The sequence below is a fragment of the Tiliqua scincoides genome, chromosome 4 (assembly GCF_035046505.1).
Source record: "Tiliqua scincoides isolate rTilSci1 chromosome 4, rTilSci1.hap2, whole genome shotgun sequence".
Classification (NCBI taxonomy): Eukaryota; Metazoa; Chordata; class Lepidosauria; order Squamata; family Scincidae; genus Tiliqua; species Tiliqua scincoides.
Genome location: NC_089824.1, coordinates 56,831,408 through 56,856,679, shown reverse-complemented (window position 1 = coordinate 56,856,679; position 25,272 = coordinate 56,831,408). Strand labels below are relative to the sequence as shown.

Sequence of the window (25,272 nt, the reverse complement as noted above, 5' to 3'; positions counted from 1 at the left end):
AGCCCAATCCTATGCATGTCTATTCAGAAGAAAGTCACATTATAATCCATAGGACTTACTTCTGGGTAAATATGCATAGGATTGAAGACTTAACCCATTTCTGTCCAGCCCACAGGTGTACATATTTGAACCCTGTTGTGTATATGCAACTTTGGGCAGAAATGGCTTAGAGCACAATCCTAACCAGGTCTACTCAGAAGTAAGTTCTATTACTGCTAATTGGGTAAGAGGCACTTTTTCAAGTGGGTGCTCCTTTTTTTAGCAGGGGGAGAGTAACTGGCCCACCTCACCCCAGCACTGTCTGTTTTAGTGGCTGTCTGCTGGTATTCATTTGCATCTTTTTAGATTGTGAGCCCTTTTGGGACAGGGAGCCATTTAGTTATTTGATTTTTCTCTGTAAACCGCTTTGTGAACATTTAGTTGAAAAGCGGTATATAAATACTGTTGTTATTATTATTATTATTTTGTTCAGTAGGGCTTACTGTCAGGAAAGTGTGGTTAGGATTGCAGCTTTAATCTCTGAATTACAGTGTCACCAAGATCAAAATAGCCCTGAGAAGCTAGACTTTTTATGCCTTTTGTCCAAAGGGCAATGCTAGAAATATGTTGGGTCATCTTTTTCCCTTTGTACTATTTCCCATTCCCCCCCCCCCCCCGGCACCCAATTCCTTAGAAATTTCTTGGAGAAGCTGCACTTGCACTTGCATTATCAAAACTTGCTGAACATGGCATAGTGCTGGGGCATCATATCACTAAAAGCCATTTAGGCCAGGTCTCTCCATGGGCCGGATTTGGGGTTGGGGAGAATCCTTCCCCCTCATGAACGGAGCTTACCGTTCTAGCGTGCTGCAGCTCTTTTTCTCCTCAGATTAGGACATGGTGCTCTGGTCAGTTGCATCTGCCTGGAAATCCATTGGGACATTGCACCATAGATGCAACTGCCCAGAGCGTTGCCTTGTCTTGACCCGGTAAGAAGAGCCATGGTGCACCAGTGTGGTAAGTGCCGGTCGGGCTGGGGAAGCTATTCCCAGTGCACAGCAGTCTCCAATTTGGAGACTACTGATTTAGGCCAAGAAAAGAACAATGGCTTCTAGCCTGCCACCAAACCCTTAAGCTAATTCAATTTCCTAGACACCTTGAGTATCAAAAAGGTGTAGCAAGCAAGCCCCTTTGGAGAAATTGAAGACTTCTGCTGTCTTCTCAATCCTTGAATCAATGATGTCTAGGTTCAAAGCAGTCTGTGGGCAATCCTCAATTTAATCTCTCTCAAGAAAGTTGAACCAGCCAAACCCTGAGGAACTAAAGATAAATACTTTATTGCCATTGTACAAAGTACAATGAAATTCCAATGCACTCCAAGACACGGACATAAAAACATTTATACAACAATCATACAACACATTTAAATCCATTCCACATTCAATACTACATATACATCTATTTATATAAATATCTAAAAAAAAAATACTCCTGTTTCACTCAAAGATTTGATAGATAGTAAAACCCAGTAAACATTTGAAGATGCTGTGTTATCACATTCCTAGTAATTTTTAAGTTCATTGTTCAAAATGGTTATAGCTCTAGGATAAAAACTGTTCATAAATTGTGTGGTATGCATCTTAATAGATCTATATCATTTGCCAGAAGGCAGCAATTCAAAAAAAATATTAACTGGATGAGAATGATCTTTACGAATATCTTATGACTTCTGTAAATGAACTAATTGTTTATAATAAACCCTTTGGGGGACAAAAATGTAGAATAGGTCCCAGTTGACTCAGAAGATTGTTTTACCCCATCTTTAAAAACCCTATAAAAGTTAGGAAAAAGACTCCTGAATTGTTTCTTTCTTGCCTTCTCAACATCACCTGTTTGTGTCACCTGCTGTCCTGTATGACAACTTCCATCCCACTAGCTCCATACCAACCCAGGCACGTAGAAAGGTCACTTGCCTTTTTGCCCATCTTGCTGCTGTTTTCTTTTGCCTTCTCCTCCCTTCTCACTCTGCTGCAATTAAGCTAACTGTTCCTCTACCCAGAGCACTCAAAAAAGCACCTTCATTTTCTGCATTGGGCACTTTGTGAACATTGTTTGCCCCATTTTCCTCCAATGAATCACTTAACATGAGTCTTGAGGTCCAGGGGGTTTGCCTGTTAAGCCTGTTTAGGAAAAACTCTTATTCTTTGTCACTCTTGCTTGTTTTCTGGGGGCCCACTGGATCTTGGCTACATAGCTGATACCCTCTCCACCAATATTCCTTGTAAGGGGTCCGCAGAACTATGACATCAGCGAAAGGATCTTCACAGCAGTGCCTCCAGAAGCTTGGCAATATCACTGGACTTCCAGAAACACTGCTTCCCACTTCTATGTTTAGTGACAAGAAACCATCTCAGTGGATTAAAGAAAGGTGACCTTGGCCATTGACCCTTCTCCCTATCTCCTGCATACAGCCTGTTGACAGTGCAATTTGCTGCTTTTCCCTCCTGTCTTTTGAAGTAAATTGCCAGCTGACTCATTTGAGACCCCATGTCACATTTTGAATCTCAGTCTTTTATTTCAAGCGAAGTTGCATCTGTTTCTCTGTGCCATAGCTCTCGTTCACATTTCATTCATAGATAGCTTTTGCTTACTGCCCCTTGCTTACTGACCAAAGAGCATTTGTTCCATGGCTAAATATCCTCATTGCCAGAATATGCTAATATATCTCCACCTGTGCTTCTGCTCACCCCTCCTTTCCAAGAAGCCAACATCTGTTTGTGTTCCACTCACTCACCCTCTTTTCCGAAGCTAAAACATTCTCTCTGCCCCTTACTTTTAAGGCAGTGAACACTTAGATCACTGTTCATTTATTAGGTTGCATTCATTCCAATTCCCCTTTTCTTCTATTGTACACTTACCCCCTTCCTCCCATAAATACTGTGTTTGCACTTATACAGTGTTTGTCAACTCTGGTAAAAGCCAGCTTCCAATGGGGTGCATCACAAATGTACAGCTTGTACAAACAAGCTTTTCAGAGCATGCATAAGAACACTTGCATGTGTGGTAACCTATACCAATAAGACAAATCCAATGAAAATGTCACTATTTTATCTTACTGCAACCTTGAGATTAGATTAGCATGTATCAGTGGTTCTCACACATTCTCTCACACCAGGATCAATTTTTTAGAATGAGAATCTGTCAGGACGTGAAGTGATCTGAAGTGTTGTCATGACTGGAAGTGACATCATCAAGCAGAAAAATCTTAGGCTGCAATCCTACCCACATTTACCCAGGAATAAGTCCCATTTACTATCATTGTTAAAAGAATATACATAGTAGCTTGTTAAAAGTACAGGTCTGTAACATTTCCCCAAATGCAGTCACGTACCATAGTAGTATTAAGTCTAATCTATTAAAAATAAAACATTGAAATGAATGGGGACCCACCTGAAATTGGCTTGCGACCCACCTAGTGGGTCCCAACCCAGTTTGAGAAATACTGGCATATTATCTGGCCTTATGGTGTTATAATAGTAGATTAATATTCTTGTTTCATTGATATTGTACACTGTCACTTTGAGCAGGCTGTCTCACCATTTTCTCATGATGGAAACAATGGGAGATAAAGACACTGCTTTTGCTCTGCACATGCCTCTGAACTTGCCCCTTGCTTGTGAACTGTGTACAGAAACTGTAACTGGCACAGAATATTGTAGGTTACACTGACTACTTGTAAAAATGTGTTTAGCACCACTGAGAATCAATTGAAATAAATACTACTATTTTAGAATAGTCTGGTTTAAAACAATAACCCTAATGTGAATATTAAAGCTTGAGCATTTATCCAATAGAAAAGCAGCTTTTAATAGTCTGTGTAAAAACAAACCATGATGGTATATATTTGACTCTTCAAGGTAAAACATAACAACTTAGTAAGGCTATTACTAGGGAAAGCCCTATTTAATGCAGTGAAATTTCCTTACTATGACTTTGCACTGTAAGTCATGCATTTATTAGTATGGGCTTCCTATGACCCTAGTGGCTAACTAGTGATCACAGGTCCTGGAATCCAGATTTTAATTAGAAGTAGTTGTACTCCACTCTTTAGTCAACAAGTCTCTCAGTTTACATAAATCACTAGTTGAATGACTACAAAATGGTGGTGCTGATGCCTCAGTGGCTTCTTGTACTCTTCTGTGGTGGTTGCAAGGGACCCTACATCTTGAATGTATCTACCTCCTCCCTTATGGAGCTGCTGGTGATTATATTGTGAGGATAATCCAGAACCCACTTGGGGTTACCTTGTACTCTTATGTCTTCCAAACTACTAGAAGTCTGAAACAGAACTAGGCCATATACCACCAACTGATACACACATGTGCACACATGCACACACAAAGAGGAAAAGCCAGGAAATAGGTAAAAATAATTTACACTAGCGATATAAACAAAAATTTTAGCACTAGGTAAAAGGGTGGCCCTTAGAACTGTTGAAGAGGAAGGAGAAGCAGGATGTTGTAACCACAAATAGATAGACACAAATACTGTCTAGTGTTGAAGAGTTTGGGTGTCAAACCAAACCAATTTAAAATGTTAAATTGGAACACATGGGCAGAATAAAGCAACAGTTAACATAGTTACACTATACAGGGACTCTATAGGGGATTTTGCAAATAAATAACTACCCCTTCTTGAAGGAGATGAGGGTAGCCTACATGCATGGAGGTTATTCAATTTTATCTTCACAGCTACACTGAAAGTAGTTAGACCAGAAGTTCTCAAATGGTCATGACTTGATTTTGGGTGGGTCACAAAAAGCTGGGCAACACCACCTTGGATTCTGGCAGTGAGTGCCACCGTTTTCCAAGCCTGCATCAGTCGTGTATTGGAGAAGCTTTTCTCCCTCAGGGTCTAAAAGAGCAGCATGAGCAGGTGCAAAGGAGCGAGGCAGCTCCTCGCTTTTTTCATTTCTCCAGTGAGCATGGCTTTTTTCCTCGCTTTTTTCATTTCTCCAGTGAGCATGGCTGTGTTGATAGGGCAGAGCACAGCCTGTCTCTTGAATTTCAGGTGGGAAGCTGAAACTGCCCCTCCCCCCCTTGCCTTGGATAGGCTCCTTTGAAAAGCTAATTGCACAAAGTTTGGGAGGGAGGATTCAGAGCTCAGAAAAGGATCTTCCTCCCATAATGAAGGATTCACTTGGTGAAAGTTTTGATGTGCTGCAAAATGCAAAAAGTGTATTTCTTCCTATACAGAAACTAAATCACTGAGACACCCAGGAGAGGGAGGGGTGGGGGAACTGGACTGAGCATGTGGGTAATCAGAGAGAGGGTTAGGAGAGATGGGGTGGGGGGAACGGGTGAGTGGACTGAGCATGTGGATGATCTGTAGGGCTAGGTGAGATGGAAGACTCACGTCTTACAGGTGTGCAGACAAGTCTGGTTTTGCTCTGTCTGTAGGAGGCTTCAGGTTAGTTAGTGCCATGAACACTGATGGGCATATTCAAAATATATCGCCATGTTCAACACTAGCCAGAAGCAAGCACACCCTTTACACACACCTCATTACAAGAAGTATATTGAATTTTGCAGGTGGAGTGCTTGGTAGCAATGGTAGCATGGGACAGAGAATTGGAAAAGCTTCTGTGCTGGAATGTTTTCTTTTGTCATTTGAAGTTTATGGGTTCCTAGGTGAAAACCTGGAGGTGATGTCCCTTCCTGCTTAATGACATCACTTCCAGATATCACTTCTGGGCATGACATCACATCCAGGTTAATGACATCACATCCAGTGGGTCCCGGGCAGATTGTCATCATGAAAAGTGGGTCCTGGTCTAAAACGCCCAAGAATCACTGAGTTAGATCCATTGCTTCAGCTGATCAGTTCTCATCTATGACTGCTGAAGTGCTGAAGGAACAGTAAGAAGGGGATATTTACTTTCAAAATTTTTTATTCATATATGAAATATACATGTACCCATTAAACTAAAAAGTAACATTTATGCACAATACAATGAAACAAAAGTATATAATGCTTCTGAACCCTACAAGATGCTAAACTCTTTCATCCTCAGTTGTCTGAAGCATTTAAAGTGTCCATCTTCTTTTTGTAGCTGTCTAGTATTTCTCTCAAGTTAGCCAATGGTTCTTCAGACATAAATTCATGAAATTCTCTGTCAATCTTGGCGTTCTGTTCAGCCAGGTATTTCTAGATTAGAATTACAACAAGGCAAATTATAGTCTAGTACTGTGTTTAATATTTTGTTTAATTCCTATTTCAGGAAATGTATAGCTACATACAAGTTACCATGTACTAGCAGATTCACTGCAAAGCACAATTTCTCTGTAAATATCTTTCATAAAACGAAGCATGCAGTGATGAAATGTAGAAATGTTTCATGGGAACATATTTTGCTACAACTAAGCATGCAGATGGTGTGCAACTAGAGGAACTGCTTTTGCAAAAGTTAACAGAAAGGAGATTCCATGATTTAAGCAAATTGAATGACTATTTCAGCTTGTTTAGGATGAGTTACCTCTACAGATTCAAGGTGAGTAAATATCAGTTCCAGAAGGTGTTGTAGGTTTTCATCCACTTTCCTACTCTCTTCTGATGTAATTTGCACAACCACTTGGTATCTGGGAAACAAACAGAACTCTTAAGCCAATTGACATGAATTGGGTTTAGGCATATCTAACTCTGTGCTAGATTGTGGACTTTGTTTCTTGAACATTCTTTCAACACAGGCACCTTACAAGTTCTTGAGGAGTTTATAAAGGTACAATTTCAGATGTGTTGACATCATATTTTTTTCCCCTCAATGCATGAGGCGGCATCCCAACTAAACACTTATGCTCTCTGCAAATTGGAAGTTCTCCAGTTGGTATGCCACCCACTGTATCTAGGACAAATGAGTGAGGCCTGTAAAGAAAAACCACACTTAAGTTACATTCTTGCTATTTTCATATTGGCATCCTGTGTACTCTGATGCTACTTAGGAAGCTATATTTGAGGGGCAAAGGACAAATGCTACAATATGATTAAGACGTACAGAGAAACCTTATTTGTGCATTGTAAAGATTATACAGGGCAAATTATTGCCATCACTAGCATAATATACTTCAATCACATTACATTTCCCCCATCTCATCAAATCTAATTAAGGTTACCTAATGATTACATGGTGCCATCTCCTCCCACTTCCAATCTCACTTTTTCTTGAAGCTAGAGGTCTATGACTTTTATTTAGACTGCCCCATTCTAATAGCAATGAGATGTACATGTAACAATGTTTGCTTACATGCACATCCCTCATTACTGTGCCCTTAACTCTCCTTCACTACCTTTTCTTCACAGTGGTTAATTTACCACTGTTGAAATCTAGACATTAAGTAGTTTAGGCAGGTATCTTTATTGTTTATTTGTTGCCACATATAGCATTTATGCTGTACAAATAATGGAATTTACTTGGAAAACAATTATGAGACAGAATGTGTAATTAGTAAGCAAACTCTTAAAAGATTTAGGACGAACACAGCATCATAGCATTCACTTTACCGGCATCGGATTTCATGTAGTTCTTTCATAGCTTCACTGACACCCTCATTGACTCCACTTTCAAGTAAGAATCTATGTTTCTCCATCAGTTCCAGCTCTTTGACACCTTTTTCTTCTTCTTCCTCTGCTTCCTATAACAAACAATTTCACAATCTTTTTATGTGAAAACCTCATGTTCACCATAGATAGGGTATACAACAAAGGTTCCCCAACTCTCAGGAAGAGTTTGGGACCTAGTGTTTGCAGGAGGGGGCTGTGGAATGTTTCTTCCCCATAAAGCAGTGGCTCAAAACTTTAGGAGCCCATGGACCACAAAGACAAAAATAGGAATTGTGGACCACATGTGGCTGTGGCTGTGCTCCATCACAGACTATCAAATAGGATGGAAAATGGATCGCCCACAACCACAGTTGACACTTCAGTGGATGGGCTGTCCATTTTCTTCCCTCTTTGATGGTCCATAGAATATTTCTTGCTCAGTGAGACACTGGAAGTGATCAAAAGTGGTTCCCCCCCCCCCCCGAGACCTAGCAGACCACTTCTTAGGGTCTCACAGGTCAGGTTGGGAACCAGTGTAATAAAGGCTAAAACAGACTCACAGTGCAATCCTATGCATGTCTATTCAGAAGTAAGTCCTGCTGCACACAGTAGGGCTTCATTCCAGGAAGGTGCATTTAGGATTGCAGCATACAATATCAGAAAAATTCAGCCAATCAGAGAAGTGAGCTATTCTCTAATTCCATACATCGCCTATCAAAATGTACATCTGTATATCAATATAATGGATGTTGAAGAGTTGGCCTATTTGTCAGGGCAGGATATGTTTAGAAACTTTTCACCTACCTTGATTTTCTGCTGTGTCACCTCTTCTAGTTTTTGGGCTTCTTCTGTCAGCATTTTCACAGTGTTGTTTTGGTCTGCTTCCATTGTGCTTACCTTAAGGAATGTGCATTCAATTAGAAGGAACAAAAAGAAAGAGGAACAAAGGCTCCTCAGGAAATAGCTAATGCTTCTGAATTCAGACCTGGCTCACCTTTCGAAGTGTATTTTCTAGTCATGGCAAGAAACAAAGTGAACATGCTGGCTAAATGATTTCCAACAAGTTTGAAACACTAAGAACTTTGTGTCAGATTTTGCGTTTAAGAGATCCACCATGATAGTTTTTAAAAAGTCATTTCAGAGTAAAGTTTGGAAATACATAGGTTACATCTATCCAAATCAGAAGTTCAAGTGTAGTAGAAAAGAAGTTTCAATGCCCTGTATAGGGCCCTGACCCTTCCCCATTTTATTTTCATTTAACCCTCACTTTACTAGTTACTTGTACATGAAATCAATGCAGGAAAAAAAAAGCATGTGTACAAGTCTATGTTCAAGTCTCCTCTCTGCTAGCTGAATGGGAAGAGGTGGGTCACTTAGTTCCACAGTAACAGCATGAGTCAATCATGTGAGGCCTAGCTACAGTAAGGTGGCTCTAGGAAGCTTGTGTTTACTTCCAAATGTTTATTACTGGCCCTGTAGGGAATGAATTTTCTTATGTACACATGGTCTAATTTGTGTGAGTTTCCAGGTGGGTGAGGCAAGATCAGTTTGCCAATTGGCGAGTATTTGTATTTTTAAGTTTTATTCCTCCTTTCTCAAAATGACTTAATGTGGCTCACAAATGCAACAACAAAATTACAAGTAGCCATAACAAAAAATTATAGGGGGAGGGAGAGAGAAAGTAAAGATAAGTCTGTGCTTGTTTTGGGGTTTTCCTACTTGCATTTGATACACTGTTGATTTTATTATAATTGTTCTTATATATTTGTTTTTGGATTGTTGTACTGAAGTGTCTGACAGGATAAGATTTTGGAATGAGATTGCTTATGTAAGCATTTGAGCATAGTATTTTTGTGAAAAAATGACAGTATAATCAAAATCAAATTTGAGGGAAGAGTTTTGGTTTGGGAGGAAATATAAATTTAAAAATTTTATGGAATATAAAGTCTGCCTTATGAATATATTCTTTATTGCAGCACATAGAGGAGTGGATCTCTCATTAGGCCAAGATAGTTAGACACTCACCTGTTCTAAAGTATCCTCCAAGGCAATTTTTCTCTTTGTAGCATTAGCAATGTCTTCATTAGTCTTATTTATGAGATGTATAAGGGGAGCCTGCAGTAAAAATACCATTTTTTAAAAAAAATCAAAGGTTGTATGTTCAAAGGTAGTTTTTTTTTTAAGAATGGAGTATTCTTGTTTAGTAAAAGGTTTTTTCAGAAACTGATATAGAAGACATCTTACACCTTGAGGAATTTTGTCCAGCAGGTAACGCTCAAGGGAACCTACTTAAGGTTCCTATATTATAAGCAGTACCCATAGCATGATGCTTGTGGATTTACCCATCTGCTCTCCTGCTTTCCATATTTCCCCCTTACTCTGCAAGACCTTCCCCTCTCATCTCATGCTACTGCAAAGGACCCCCTAAACCTTAGAGGAGCTGGGGGGGGTTCAACAAGGAAGATGGGGTGGGAAAGCTGGATTCTGCAAGTGCAACACTCTGGCTATTACACTATATTTAAAGAGCTTGAGACCATTATGGATATCTAGATATACTATATGGATTTGAGACAAAACTCAAATGGCTAATGTATCAGAGTTTAAGTTACACAAATAGGCACACTTACCTGAATCTGAGTTTTATATTTGACTAGACAATTTCGACCTGAATCAGGATTAAATTTAATCTCAAAATCAGTGCCCCCAGAATTCTCGGTACTTAGAGGAATTAGTTTCAGCTTTCGAGCCAGTTTGTGGTAGTCTGCCAATTGAGCTTCAATCTGTTGAAGAGAAAAGGCACAAGCTTAAAAAATTTACAGCACAATCCAAACTGGCGCTGGAACAAGGCTAGCAGGCCTGCCCCATATCCACCATGAGTTTGGGGCTGCAAGCAGCTCAGCCTACCCTGGGTAGAGTCGCAGTAGCCCCAGTGGATCTACTCGGATCCGATTCACCTAAAGAGGTGGCACAAATCCAAGCAGCCCAGAGCTGTCCCAGGCACACCCTCCTCTGCCAATGGCACTAAAGTGGTTTACGGCACTTTTGTGACACTGGTGGGTCTTGCACTGGCCCATCTCCTTATTTGGACTGCACCCTTAGTAGTTCAAACTGAGTGTAAAGCTCCTCCAAAATGACTTATTTCTCAAGCATTTTAGTGAAGTTGTTGGGACCAGTTCACATTTGAATTTTAGCTCAGAATTTTTACTGGACATGCAGAACACCTTTTCCATATACATCTGCCCAGATAGCCACATTTTATAGAAGTTTCATTTGCATTTCCCCACCCCACCCCCCATGCCTTGCAAATTGTACAGTTTTGTCCTGCATCTTGTTCTGCTTCCTTTTCAAATGACTTGCTAAACACAAGGAGAAAAATGCAGGGCTACTGTCATGCATCACATCCTGGGCTACTCTAAAAGCCTTCAATGTAGGCAAAAAAGGGTTTCCTCATGATCTAGCATTCACCTTTTACCACTAGAATCCAGTCCTGCTAAAGGGAAAAAGGCAGAAGCAACAAAACGTGAACTTGAGGGGAGGGGGCAGAGAAAAATTTTTTGGAAAAGCCTTTTTGAGATTAACATACCGCCTCTTTTCCTTTAGCATATTTTAATTCCTCATTCCACAACTGATGTTGTTCTGCTTCCAGTTCTTTGGTTACTTTATTGACTGCCTGCTGCAACTCATCTCTTTCACAATTCAGTCTTTCAATATCCGCAATGGAGTACTTCTGGTTATCACAAATATGTTTCAGACGAGTGTTCTCCTGTTTCAATGCTTCAATTTCCATGGCTAAGTTTAAGAAAGAATATATTTCAAACTGTTAGGATGACAGAATGAAGAATGGAAAAAGATATAGGCATCTCACTGTGGATAGGTCTCCACCTTGTGGTCTTATCATGTCATGAATATGCATTTATGTGGAAAAAATTTCAAGATGTTTGAAATCCAACCTTTCTAAAAAAATTCTCAAGGAACTTATTGAAAGCTAATTAGCAATATTAATGCCTGGGGTCAGACTTGTGGACTTTCCCTCCAGTGTCTCCTCTGATGGCTTTGATAGCCTGAGCCTTGGCGAGGTCTTGGGGGTCTGTGTCATGCCCACCATCCAGGCCTCAGTCATGCCTCTTCCCTTGGAGGAGCATGAGGCAGTCCACAGGTACCATAGCATGGCTGTGGGAAGGCTGAGACATCAGCAGGCAAGGCCACATTGCTTCTGGCTTCACAAATGCTTCAAGGTCCTATAGCAAGGGAGTGTCAGAGTCTAGTTGTTGCTCTGGAGGAAGGTTGTGGCTTTTCCTGACATGAGGCAGGAAAGGTGCATCCCCAAGGCAGGTCAGGTGCATCCCCAAGCAGGCAAGGAAATGCCTCCCTTCTGTAGGGAAGTGGGTGGGGTAGCCTCTGAGGACTGCAAAGGCCCAGGCTGGGGATAAAAACTGGGCTTGTAATGAGGGTTGGGCAGACTCCCTGGAAGAACAGCAGAAGAGACTGCCAGATGTATTGAGGTGGCAGCCAGACAAGACCCATACCTCCAGAGACGCTCCTTTGTCTCCCCAAAGGATAGAGGACAAGAATGAGAACAACCTCCATCACACCTTTGAGGCCCCGGCTGTTAGCAGCCCCTTCCTGCCAAGGGATATCTCCCCAAGAACAGCCAGCAGGAAGGATAAAGTGTGGTTAAGGGGCAAGAGACCCTATCTGGTGAGCAACTCCTCAAAATTAAAATGGAAAAGAGACAGTGAACATTGAAATTAACTCATGCATTCATAAATGCATGTACATAGGCATTTGTATTCACAAGTCAAGGAAAAAACTGGCCACATAATTTGGTGTTACTAGTACTTTGCATCCTCTATACTTCATATTAAAAAATCTATTTTAGTTGTATAAAAATCATCATGACTAACTGCACATTGCCTTTATCTTTCCCCAGTAATTCAATAACAGCTCCTTTATTTCTATGCAGATCCTATTGAAGCTCTGTAGGACAGAGATTTGCAGAATGAAATTTCTAAAAGGACATGATTATTCTTTTTCATCCAAGAACTACATTTTAACACACAAGCTTTAGAGAATCTGCACTTTGTCCTTACCACCAGCCTCAAGCATGTCAGTAATGCCCTTTGACTTCTGACTGATACTGCTTGAGTGAGACTCCAGGGTGGTCATATAAGCCTTGTATTTCTGACTGTCTGCTTGTAATGATGATTTCAGTTTCCGCAGAGTAACAAGACGATCCTTTTTCATTGAAAAACAGAGGGTAGGAAGAAGATTGCCATTTAGTTAACATACTGCAATAAGATCAATTTTTTTAACCAAATGAGATAGAAGAAGTTTAACATAGCCTTAATATTCTTCCCAAACCAATGTAGCTATTTACTAACTGGTTCACTTTCTCTCTCCTTCTCACGTCTTGCAATCTCTTCATTCAGCCTTTTTTCTTCTGCTTCTTGAGCATATATGCGTTTTTCATCTATGTTAAATAGATCCTCTGAAAGAAAATAAATAAAATCAGAATAACTCTTTAGTTACTCATCACATCAGTGATACCAAATAGCAAGGAGCAGGGTAAAATAATACTTTAGGAACCAAGTCTAGTGTTTTCTCAGTTGCCACAAGCCACCTCATGGAACCAGTGGGATATTTTAAAATACAACAGGTATACATAAGAAATCGTATCACTTATATCAAGTTAACTAATTGAGAAATACACTAACCTAACTACAGGTTGAGACTAATTATTCGCGTGGGTTCCATTCCAAGCATTCACATGGATGGCAAAAAATGCACTATAGCAAATCAATTTAAAAAACAAAGTTTCTTTGCTCTAGTGATTTAAAAATAGCCTTGCTGACCTTTGTAATGTAAGATAAGAGTCAATAAGAAGACAATCCATCAATCGGTCATCCTCCAAAAGCTTACAAAGGCGCTTCACTCAGCCCCTGTCTTCACCAGTGCAAAATTATCACCTTTCTTTCATGTGCTCAGGGGGAAGGGAGGGGTCCACTGGAGAGAGAAGGACTGATGGATTGTCAGCCAGCTGCCCCCCCCCTCATTAAGGAGGCTATTGTTAATTGGTGATGAGTCAAATCCATGGATAAACAATCCATGTATAAATAGACTGGCCCTGTATACTTTCTGTGGGATACTCCACTTTAGTCAAAGGGAGCTAGGCAAAACAAGATGGTTTCAGCTATATCAGCATACTGTAGGTCAAGGTCAGTGGTTCTCACATATTTAGCACGCCCCCCCCCCCCCGGGACAGAATGAGAATCTGTCGGGACCCACCAGAAGTGATGTCATGACCGGAAGTGACATCATCAAGCAGGAAAATTTTTAGCTATCCTAGGCTGCAATCCTACCCACACTTACCCAGGAGTAAGTTTCCTTTACTATCATTGTTAAAGAATATACATAGTAGTTTGTTAAAAGTACAGGTCTATAACATTTCCCCAAATGCAGTCAGCCTTCATGGTAGCATCAAGTCTAATATATTAAAAATTAAATACTGAAATGAATGGGGACCCACCTGAAATTGTCTCACGACCCACCTAGTGGGCCCCAACCCACAGTCTGAGAAACACTGCTTTAGGTAATTAGACAAACTCATTCACTTTGGTATAAACAAATATTCTACTCAGCAAGCTACAGAAGAGAAGACATTCTACTAGATTTAAAAACTACTTACTTTGTTTTGACTGTACTTCAGCATCAAATTCTTCAAATGTATCTCCACCCTTCATAAAGTGGTCATAACATTTTATAGTGTAGTCTAAAAAAGGCTGACAAAATTATACAAGTCATCTTGAATCCACACAAGACTTTTTTAAAAATAGAAACAGATTAACACTATGCTACATACAAAATTATGCATGGGAAGGATAAAGTGGATAGAGAGATGCTCTTTACACTCTCACATAACACCAGAACCAGGGGACATCCACTAAAATTGAGTGTTGGGAGGGTTAGGACAGACAAAAGAAAATATTTCTTTACTCAGCGTGTGGTCAGTCTGTGGAACTCCTTGCCGCAAGATGTGGTGATGGCATCTGGCCTGGATGCCTTTAAAAGGGGATTGGACAAGTTTCTGGAGGAAAAATCCATTATGGGTTATAAGCCATGATGTGTATGTGCAACCTCCTGATTTTAGAAATGATCTATGTCAGAATGCCAGATGCAAGGGAGGGCACCAGGATGAGGTCTCTTGTTATCTGGTGTGCTCCCTGGGGCATTTGGTGGGCCGCTGTGAGATACAGGAAGCTGGACTAGATGGGCCTATGGCCTGATCCAGTGGGGCTGTTCTTATGTACAGGTCAAACTAGGTATATATTGGTTGTTCCTTGCTATCCATGTAGATAAAAACATATCTGTCCATGTAGATAAAAACGTTCCTTGCTATCCCCAGTAGAGAAAAACATCAGTGGATACCAAATCAGTGGAAAAATAGCTTTAAAGACCCACTTCCAGGTTTCTTGCTCCTCCATTGTTGCCCCAGAATGCATTGGTATAGACACTATACCACATTCAGCCACTAGATGGGGTGAATAATGGAATCTAATGGAATGAAATTATAGCATGAAGGTAGGAAATTGAATTCCGGTGCTTTTCCCTTGATACAAGTCATTTAAAGGTGGACCTTGGTATCAGTGGTGAGTCAAATCAGTGGATACAGAGGTCCCACCTGTATCAAAGTGGTGTTTTATGAACCACGGTTCCCTCTCATTTTCATTGTAAGTACATTTTACAGAACCAGCCAAATTTGTTGAATTTTGAACAAATATGAAAATGTCAAAATGATTTTGTATTTTGAAAGTCTACTGTATTCTGAACTCTGTGTTGGGCTGGCAAAATAACCTGTGCAGACTTGAGAAGCCCCATTGTGGGGCTTGGGGCTTTCCCCAGCAGGGGGGAAAGGAGACTTCTGCTCCCTTCTCCAAGTAGACCTATGGTTGCTTCCCAATGCCTGCTGGATACAGCAGCAGCTCCTTGGCGCTGCTGCTTCAGGATTGGGCTGTTAGTGTGAGTTACTTTTGAGCCAATATAAGACAGCACTGTAAGAATGCAATTCTATGCAAAGAGTAAGATACAATGGATACAATCAGACTTATTCCAAAGTAGGCATGCTTATAGGATTGATCTCAAGAGAACTAAGCAGGGGAAGTTAAAGCAAAGATACTATAGAGTGTGAACACAGAATTGAGAGAGTTTGGAAGTTGTGTCCATCAGGCTAGCTTTGCAAAGTGATAGACTGAAGGGATTCAAGAAGGAAGTTAATGGCTTCTAGGTGAATACAGGACATTTGACAGGTGTGGATAGACTTTTTAAAAAAGGTTTATTCTATGTGTATACAGCAACTACTTTAATTCCTAATATACAAAATGAAAGCTTTGCACAGATAATTAAAGTTTGCATACAGTTTAAGATATTAGACTACAAGGATATCATTTTACTTCATTTATATTCAACTCTTTGTTAGCCTCAAGAAAGTACCTTAGATACTCAGGTATAGCAAGTGAAATTTTTGCCAAGTAATCAAGCTCCAGTTATCACTTCGCCTTATCTCTGGGTCAGAGGGCAGAGCCTTTCAACTCTGAACAGTTCAGTTTCTCAGCTGAGCTGTTGCTCAGCTCAGGCAGGCACCTTGTTAGTTGCTATAGTTACTTTCCAGGGACATTCCAGCCAAAGTTAACCTTTTAATCTCCTTCCTTCTGGTGCAGCCTGGTTCTGCTTTGCAAATGCTTGCAAAGCAGGTCTGTTTTTTGAAACACCAGGATGGGACCCTCCTTCCCAGGCTACAATTCAGTGCACCATTACTTAAGAATAACACCCATGGAAAGTAGTGGGTCTACTTCCAAGTAAAAAGGGTTGCAAATATATACAGGTGCATTTGTCTGCTGTGAATTGAATTGCACACTCTCAGTTATGTGTTATGAGTTGTATGTTTTATGTAGAGCTTCTGGCTTAACACACCAGATACCTTAAAGGTATCTTTGATTCATGGTTCTCCTCATGTCCACCTTAAAGGTGAATTTGATTCATGGATCTCCTGCAGTGGTTCCCAACCTTGCATATCCCTTGGCAGCCCATTTCCATAAATTGTACCCTTCATATTAGCAAAATGTTTGTAATTAATACAAGCCTTCATCTCCTCTATATGAAAGTCCAAACTTCATGTATTCATCACATATTTTCTCTTTTCATCTGTTTGAAGAACAGAACAGAAGACTCTGCCTTTGCACTGTTTTGCACCAGAAGTGTGCTGAGAAATTCTGGGTGATTGATCACTTTTCATACTATCTTTCAGCTTTTTACTGTGCTGGTTTTCAATCAGTGGTTCATAGATGAATTGATGACCAAAAACTAGCTGTTTGTGGGGCTTTCACAGCCAACTAACTACCTCCCTTCCTGCCTTGCTGGTCCTTGCAAGGCATTCCTGCCTTGGAATGGCAGGAAGCACAGCCTGCCTTTTTCTGCCATTATTTCATTCTTTTTCAATTACCCCTAAAGGTCCTATTCAGTGTCCCTGGGAGTATGTGAATACCAGGTTGGGAACCACTGTTTCACTGGTATGTCGTTTACAGTGCACTTACTCTGATAGTGTTTACAAAAAAAGTGGTGAAGACCAGAATTTTAAAAAGAATAAAAATGTATCTTATGATCTCTTACTATGTTTTTAATAAATTAGAGACTACAGTTCTAAGGTAACAATTAGTGGTAGGTTATTTTTCAGGATCTGGCCTTGGGTAAAAACAGACAAAACTATAGTCAGAAACCCCCCTAAGTTTAACCCCTGACTTATCCAAGGGTCATAGAAAATTCCATGATTGTTGGCTCAAAACCTGCCCTCGACTTATCTGTGGAGTCGACTTATAGGTGAGTGTCTGCGTTAACAAAGAATATGGGCTTTAAAAATCTAGAACAAAGCTTTTTGGGGATAGATCTCAACAACAGTTGAAGTCTCATAGCATAATCTGTTCTACTTTTGCAATTTAGGGAAACATTGTTAAGATACCTTATTATGTACAATTTCATCTTCAGTCTCTCCTCCCAAGGTCTGCCCTTCATCAAATAATGGTGGGTTCTCCTTCAAAGTAGAATACAACTGGATAGGACAAAAATGATCAGATAAACATGCACAAATTAGTAATATCTCACGGAATGATGCCGTATTAAGATACTGGTTAGTTCCATAACAGACTACTGCATTGTAACAAAAAATGAAGATAGAAAGTAGTTTCCTTAAGAGAAAGAAAGGTATACAAGTTCACTGAACAACAAACAAATTAGGTGTTTAAAGTTCTTGTCAATATCAGATTTGCCACATTAGATGCTGCAAGTGCAGCAATAGTACATATGCTTACATATTTTCTATTACTGAACACTTGAGATGTGACCATGCCTGGTTTGGATTTTTATGTCCAGAAATATGAGAAAGATGAACCTTGAAGGACTCCAATTCAGCCACTGCTATTGCCTGGGGAAATTAACTGGGTCATTAACACAAGAGTCCCATTGGGTCATTAACACAAGGCCTTTTAAAGGGCTGGTTGGGGCTTCCATTGCCAGAAGTATTGCAAAATATCACAAAGGCCATCTGATTAGTGACAGAGAGTGTTATTATGAGAAAAAGAAAGCCCTGAATGGAAGTAACTCAGGTCCAAACAAAGCCACCCACTTTTACCATTTGGATGCACTTTTGCAGGAACAAGAAACTACCATCCCCAAACAGTAGCTCAGCACTTCCCAACTTGGCTTGCAACACCCTCAAAACCCGGAAGGAAGTGATGATGAAGTGAAATGCGTCACGCACTGACATCAGACACTTAACTTTCGAGTTCAGAAGGGTGTTCAAAATAGCGGTAAGAGGATGAGGTCAGGTTTTCCTCCCTGCCAGGCAGCAGGCAGCCTCCAGTGCCCTGGCAAGTGCCTTGCGACGCCCCAGGATGTCATGACGCACACTTTGGGGACCACTGCAGTAGCTGTATCCCAAATTTCTAACCACAAAGTCACCTCCAGCAAGACCTGTTAGCCTGCTTTTAAAGGCAATATATTCAAGGCAATACAAGGCAATGTACTATAAATACATTTTTTTCATATTTCACAACATGTTTGCTAACAATAATAGTGATGTTGAACTTGAGAACAAGACTACTTAATAGAACCCTGGAAACTAACCTGTTCTTGAGTAGAGGAACTTCTGTATGGCTTGAATATTGTTGCTTTAGCCAAATCTTTTCAAGGTAATGCTATACATTTTTCAACCATTGACAAAGCAGTTTAGAATTTAAGCTGCTAAGAATCTGACTGAAGAACCCACTAAATAAATTTTGATTCCAAAATTATACATATCCCAAGTTTAACCCACAGATATAAAATGTGCTTAAATTGTGTCCATTTACATTTTTTAAAAGATGAAAGTTGAATGCAAATCCAACACCTGCTAATTGGGCAAAGAGACACTTTTCAAAATGGTGTCCTCTTATATTTAGCAGGAGGAGAGCAACTGTCTCTCTTAACCCCAGCATGGCTTTTCCAGCGTCTGTTTACTGGTGTCACAGTCTACATCTTTTTTAGATTGTGAGCCCTTTGGGAACAGGACACCATTTATTGATTTGTTTTACCACATAAACTGCTTTGTGAGCTATTCCTGTTGAAAAAGGTGTATATAAATAATCATCATCATAATAACATTTACAAAAAGGAAATTGAAAATATTCTGACAGTTTTATTTATGATACCTTGAAACAATCTATCAACCAGACCAAAGCTGCTACAATCTGAGGCCATGTATGTGGTGCTCCCACTGTGTACATAGAGCTTTTTGACAATGCAAATGGATACCTACAGAAAAATACAGAAATTGAAATAATTGTAAGAAACATTTTAATTTAAACAATCAGAGGAGTCATTACAAAGTTCTATACAACATCTGAAAATTCAAAGAGAGGCATTTGTTTATGCAAACTGATCACACATAGTGGCATGAGAGTGCCAGTGCAGAAAGATATAATTTGGTTGGCTGCCAAGATCAAGCTGAAGTCTGATCTCTCTTCTTCTCCCTTCTAAATTTGGCCACCTAGTTTATAGATATACTCTTGTGCAATGGTAGGTGAGGACAAGCCATTTGTAACAATTTTTTGGGGGTGGTGGTAAAGATTGACAAAAAGGTGCATGTTTAGGCTCATATAACGTGTATTAGAATTCCCTAGACTCAAACAATTAACAGAAAGTACTAGTAAGTTTTTTTACATACTTGAAGAATGAATGACATTTCTAGTCTGATTATAGGTACCAAACTAGTAGACTATACAGTAGCAGTTCTATCTGGGATCTATGTGCTCTTAGATATTTGTCATGTTTAAGTGTACTTGATGAATAATGGAAGATTCTTTCCCTTGCATCCAACCTCTTGTATGTCTAGTGTGTTTCCTTTAGAATTCTGAGCCTTCAGGACGTAGACCTGTCTTTTCACTCTATATAAATCATATACATATACAAATACTGCTACATAAAATATAAGAATCTTTAATGATTATGGCTGCAATCTAAACACACTCACTAGTGAGCAAGCCCCACAATAGGACTTCCTTATATTTTTTACAAAGCATGTCTGAGTAGATATGCTTACGACTGCACTGTAGGTTTAATATTTGATTTTGTGGCCTGAGAACTGGGACACAATTAGAAGACTTGTACAAACGTAATTGATCAAGGGAAAAAATTTCTTATTCAGAAATAATCCCAATTATAATTAAGTGCTTGCTAAGCCCTGGAATCTCATTTTGCCTAAGTAGTCTTGTTTCCAAGATATAATTGGACACAATAGTTCAACATTTTCAAAGATGTAGTTTGAAGCAGTTAGTGTATACTGCATAAAATAGCTTTTGGATATTTCTTTCTTGCTTACAAAAAAGTATAAGAATTCTGGTACATACCCAAGCTCTTTAAAAATTCTTGGGATTTCTTCTTCAAACTTAGAGCTAGGAAGTTCATAAGAGTGGCAAAAGAGCCCATAAATAAAACTGAAGATTTTCACAAAGTCCCTAACTGATGGAGTCTGGAGTGACTTCACAGAAACAGGACCATATCCATAGGTTATAAGAAACTGAAAACAGAGAGAAATATAGCATACATGGTTGATTTCTTGCCAGACTGAGAAGCATGAAGCTATGCATGATCAAAATTAGGTGCTTCATCCAAATAAAATATTTGGGCAGCCAAATCCTAACCTGCACTGGCACAGTCAAGTTGCAGTATCCAGCACAGGTTAGAAGGCAGTTGGAGATCTCCTTAAAGTAAAGGGGATATATTTGTAGCCCTTACTTGAATGCAGGTATTTTACAAACATCACCTACATCACAGAGTTGCCGGATGCATTGCTGGACAAATGCTTTGTCATGAAGTGGTCTAGGCTCCTTGATCTTCTCCACACCCCCAAATGCACCATATTGGCTATTTCGTAAACTTCCAGGTCCACTAGTTCTAAAGTCAAAGCAGTGAGATTTTATGACTGTTAGCATTCTTAAATAACTATTTATGGGAACAAAATGATTTTGACAGGAAAACAAGAATTTCTTATAACCAAACAACAGCCAACAGGTCAATGTACTTCATCAGAACATTTGTCAGCGGAAAATGGAATGCTAGGTAAATAGTATCTGGTGCCCTTTAATTCTCTTTTGGCATTCAAGCACTGCTGTGTCCCAATGTTCTGCAGCACCAAGAGATAATTTTAAGAAAGCAGCAAGAAAGAGGCAGATGGTGATGAAAGTCTAGTGTTCACATCACTCTTGTGAAAGGAACTAGAGGGAAGAAAAGTGCAAGGCTGTCACTACCATTTCCTCCAGTTGAAACAGTGAGGAAGTCCTGGATTTTTGCTGCCTCCTCCTACCAAAGTGCCCAGTGCTTTCCCCCTCCCATTCCAGTGAGAGGAAGAGAAGGGGTAATGTTGGACAGCTGAGGCACACAGTGCTCTCAGTTTCATCCATCTCCTCTACTACAGTGGAAATGCTGCGTGCTACAGCAACTCAAATACTGTAACTTCTTTCCTAGGTTATTAGACTAGATAGGTCTAATAGGTCTGGTTTGATCCAGAAGGGCCGTTCTTATAGCATGATGCTCTTCACCCAATTTGAAAAAAGCCAAACATCGTTTTCCAAGATAAGAAGTCTACGGATGCCTTCATGGCATTCCCATCCAGCAGCTATTTATAGGAAAGGAAGGATAGCGCTCCACTCTTCCAGATTGGAAGCAACACTACAGTTACACAGCCTACTCTTCTAAGTGGCATTCTTAAATTCCCCCATGTTCATTTTCTTCTAGCTACTCTGCCACCTGAAGGCTATTCTAGCACCATGGTCATTGTACGACTTTAACATATGGTCTGTCACATTACCTTTTCCCAAAGAAGCTCGTTTTTCTTTCTGATGTTCCTGGTGCATACTTTCCCACACTCAGCTTTCCAAAGGCTGTCTTGTCTTGTCTTCAAATGAAAATAATGGTTTGGTATAAAAATCATTGTTAGCTATCATTTATTGTAATTTATTTAAGGCTATATGCTACTTTCCATCTTATGGCCCCAAGGCAGCTTCAAATGTAACTTAAAATAATAAGATATGACAGTACAGATAAACAAAACCAAGCCAAAAGAACAGATCAGTCTCTATAAAAATCAACATAGTACAGCAAGCACCTCAAATCAATGTACTATATCCTAAAAGCCTGGTACATAAGAACATAAGAACAGCCCCACTGGATCAGGCCATAGGCCCATCTAGTCCAGCTTCCTGTATCTCACAGCGGCCCACCAAATGCCCCAGGGAGCACACCAGATAACAAGAGACCTCATCCTGGTGCCCTCCCCTACATCTGGCATTCTGACTTAACCCATTCCTATAATCAGGAGGTTGCGCATACACATCATGGCTTGTACCCCATAATGGATTTTTCCTCCAGAAACTCGTCCAATCCCCTTTTAAAGGCGTCTAGGCTAGACGCCAGCACCACATCCTGTGGCAAGGAGTTCCACAGACCGACCACGCGCTGAGTAAAGAAATATTTTCTTTTGTCTGTCCTAACCCGCCCAACACTCAATTTTAGTGGATGTCCCCTGGTTCTGGTATTATGTGAGAGTGTAAAGAGCATCTCCCTATCCACTCTGTCCATCCCCTGCATAATTTTGTATGTCTCAATCATGTCCCCCCTCAAGCGTCTCTTTTCTAGGCTGAAGAGGCCCAAACGCCGTAGCCTTTCCTCATAAGGAAGGTGCCCCAGCCCCGTAATCATCTTAGTCGCTCTCTTTTGCACCTTTTCCATTTCCACTATGTCTTTTTTGAGATGCGGCGACCAGAACTGGACACAATACTCCAGGTGTGGCCTTACCATCGATTTGTACAACGGCATTATAATACTAACCGTTTTGTTCTCAATACCCTTCCTAATTATCCCAAGCATAGAATTGGCCTTCTTCACTGCCACCGCACATTGGGTCGACACTTTCATTGACCTGTCCACCACCACCCCAAGATCTCTCTCCTGATCTGTCACAGACAGCTGACACAAGTAGTGGTGAAACAAGTAGGATTTTAATAGATGCCTAATTAAATATAGTTTTATAAAACAGTTGAAAACCAACCATCTGGAAAGAGATGGGGCACTAGGGACTTCTGAGGTGGGGGAGGGAGTTCCAGAGCTAATGATACCACCAAGAAGGTCATCGCCTTTGTGCATACCAACCAGTAAGCCACCTGGGGCCCACAACATCTTGGACTTTTAAAGATCACAACCAGGGCTTTCAGCTGCATCTGGAAACAAACTGCACCTATTCAATCCCACCATTTCTGCAAAGCCTTCGATCCACCACCACCCCAACTATACTGTAAGTAATGTTAATTAAGTGTAGGTGATAAATATTAACCCTCAGTCTCTTACTTTCTCTCAGCACCCACTTCTCTTCCCATTATCTCCCTTGTGGTTCTTTTAAATTGTGAGCCTACAGGACAGGCACCCACCTTTATGCAAAGCTCCATGTACAGAAATGGTGCTAAACAATCATGCAATGATAATTCAGTACTACTATTTGGGAGCCAACCACTCACTTCTGAGTGGAGCGAAGCAAATGAAGGGATAAACGAAACCCTCTACAACAGGAACTACCTGTCTTGACTTACGGTTGTGGGGTATGAAGTCCCATCTTGTTGGTATCCTGTATCCTGAGAGGTTGGATGGACTGCCGGCAACTGATGCGGCTAGTGCTTGAACTGCGCCTCATTGCTGTAGAACTGCAACGCAAAGAGAAAGAGTTGCCTTTAGTCATAACTGGTGAGCAACAGGATCAGTGGGTGGGTGGGAGTGTCTGAGCAAGCGGACCCTGGCAGTTCCCAGCCCCTGCAGACCCAGAAGCTGTCAAAGAGCTAGGAAAACAGTCTCCAATGCCAGGCAAGCTCCCTCCCTCCCCAACAGCAAGTAATGAAGCCCAATGAAAGGAAGGGAAGCCTTCAGTCAAGCAAGCAGGAGACAGAAGTCACCACACCAGGAACCCCACTTGGGATTAGGCAGTGTGCCAATGGAATTGATGCAATAAGCCTATCCAAACTTTCCTGGGAGTAAGTCCTATTGACTATAATGGGACTTAATTCTGAGTAGACATATTGGGCTGAGAGGGGTGCTGTGTGGAGGAGCAGGGGGGAGGAATTGCTTTCATTCAGAGGAAAAAAGGGGAGGTAAAGAGACCAATGCTATGCATGTCTACTCAGAAGTAAATCCCATTATAGTCAATGAGGCTTACTCTCAGGAAAGTGTGGATGGGATTGCAGCCCCAGAGCCCAGTCCTCTGCCTGTCTACTCAGAAGTAAGTCCCATTAGAGTCACTGGGGCTTACTCCCAGGTAAGCGTGGACAGGACTGCAGCCAGAGTCAGTGCCCTCCCGCCCCGGGGGCAAAATGACAGCAGGCGGCGGCGTCCGAGCTGGGCCGCCAGGAAGAACGTCCGTGCCCCACAAGCTGCGCCTTAGCGGGGACTACGAGCAGCTCTCGGGCCCGCACGAGCCGCCGCCCTGCAGCACCTCCGTCGCCTCCCCAACGACGGTGCCTGAGGAGAGGCAGCTGCTCAGCTCACAGCGCGCGCCCCCTTCTCCGCCGCCAGCTTTCAAAATCGCCCGCCAGCCTACGTCAACGGTGACGTTTCTGAAAGCCTTGACGGGCGTGAAGAACGCGCGTGCGTCACTTCCTCTCAGGAAGTTGAACGCCATTGGCCGGTGCCTAGGAACCGTTTCTCATCTCTGCGGCGCGCCAGCAGGCAAGTCGATCCTCGTCTCTATGGTTCAGTCGGTTCGATGCTCCCGAGTCGCGGGGGGCGGGAGGCTAGTCGCTCGAGGCACGTGTTGTGGCGGCGCACGGGCCTCACCAGGGCTGCGTCCCTGTAAGCGAGGCGCCTCCTGGGCCGGAGTGCGGCCTAGTCCAGCTTCCTGTGTCTCCCAGGCGCCTCGGGGGGCGCCCAAGTCAGCCTACCTCTGAACTCAGGGGGCTGCACAGATCCCTCCTCCATCAGTCTGCCCTGCCCCCTTTGAGAGGCACCCAGGCCGTCACCACACAAGGTTGGCCACCCCATCTTAGAATATGTGTTCGGAGTGATAGTACCTGGCTGTTTATCCAGTGTGCAAAAAGAATTAGCCCTCAGACTTGAATGCTTTTTCACCACAGG

General features: G+C 41.3%; 1 protein-coding gene across 1 annotated transcript; it reads right to left on the bottom strand.

Moving 5' to 3' along the window:
• Window positions 1–5,958: 5,958 nt before the first annotated feature.
• NDC80 (NDC80 kinetochore complex component) lies at window positions 5,959–24,712 on the bottom strand. Its single transcript, XM_066625677.1, has 17 exons — window positions 24,635–24,712; window positions 23,742–23,852; window positions 21,968–22,054; window positions 20,928–21,054; window positions 20,508–20,677; window positions 19,311–19,413; window positions 17,585–17,674; window positions 14,261–14,354; window positions 12,957–13,063; window positions 12,666–12,810; window positions 11,159–11,364; window positions 10,203–10,355; window positions 9,601–9,690; window positions 8,380–8,472; window positions 7,537–7,667; window positions 6,515–6,617; window positions 5,959–6,186 (listed from the first exon to the last, which is right to left on the bottom strand). Exons 2-17 carry the CDS (start codon window positions 23,840–23,842, stop codon window positions 6,049–6,051), a joined length of 1,938 nt encoding a protein of 645 aa, XP_066481774.1. The 5' UTR covers window positions 23,843–23,852; window positions 24,635–24,712; the 3' UTR covers window positions 5,959–6,048.
• Window positions 24,713–25,272: the final 560 nt, after the last annotated feature.

Bases quoted from the DNA above. Each gene is read 5' to 3' on its own strand.
- NDC80 (XM_066625677.1), bottom strand. From the start codon at position 23,842: ATGAGGCGCAGTTCAAGCACTAGCCGCATCAGTTGCCGGCAGTCCATC. The intron at 7,668-8,379 runs GTAGGTGAAAAG...TGTTTGTTATAG, and splicing joins TGACACAGCAGAAAATCAAG to GAAGCAGAGGAAGAAGAAGA. The intron at 6,618-7,536 runs GTAAAGTGAATG...TTTGTTTCCCAG, and splicing joins CTACATGAAATCCGATGCCG to ATACCAAGTGGTTGTGCAAA.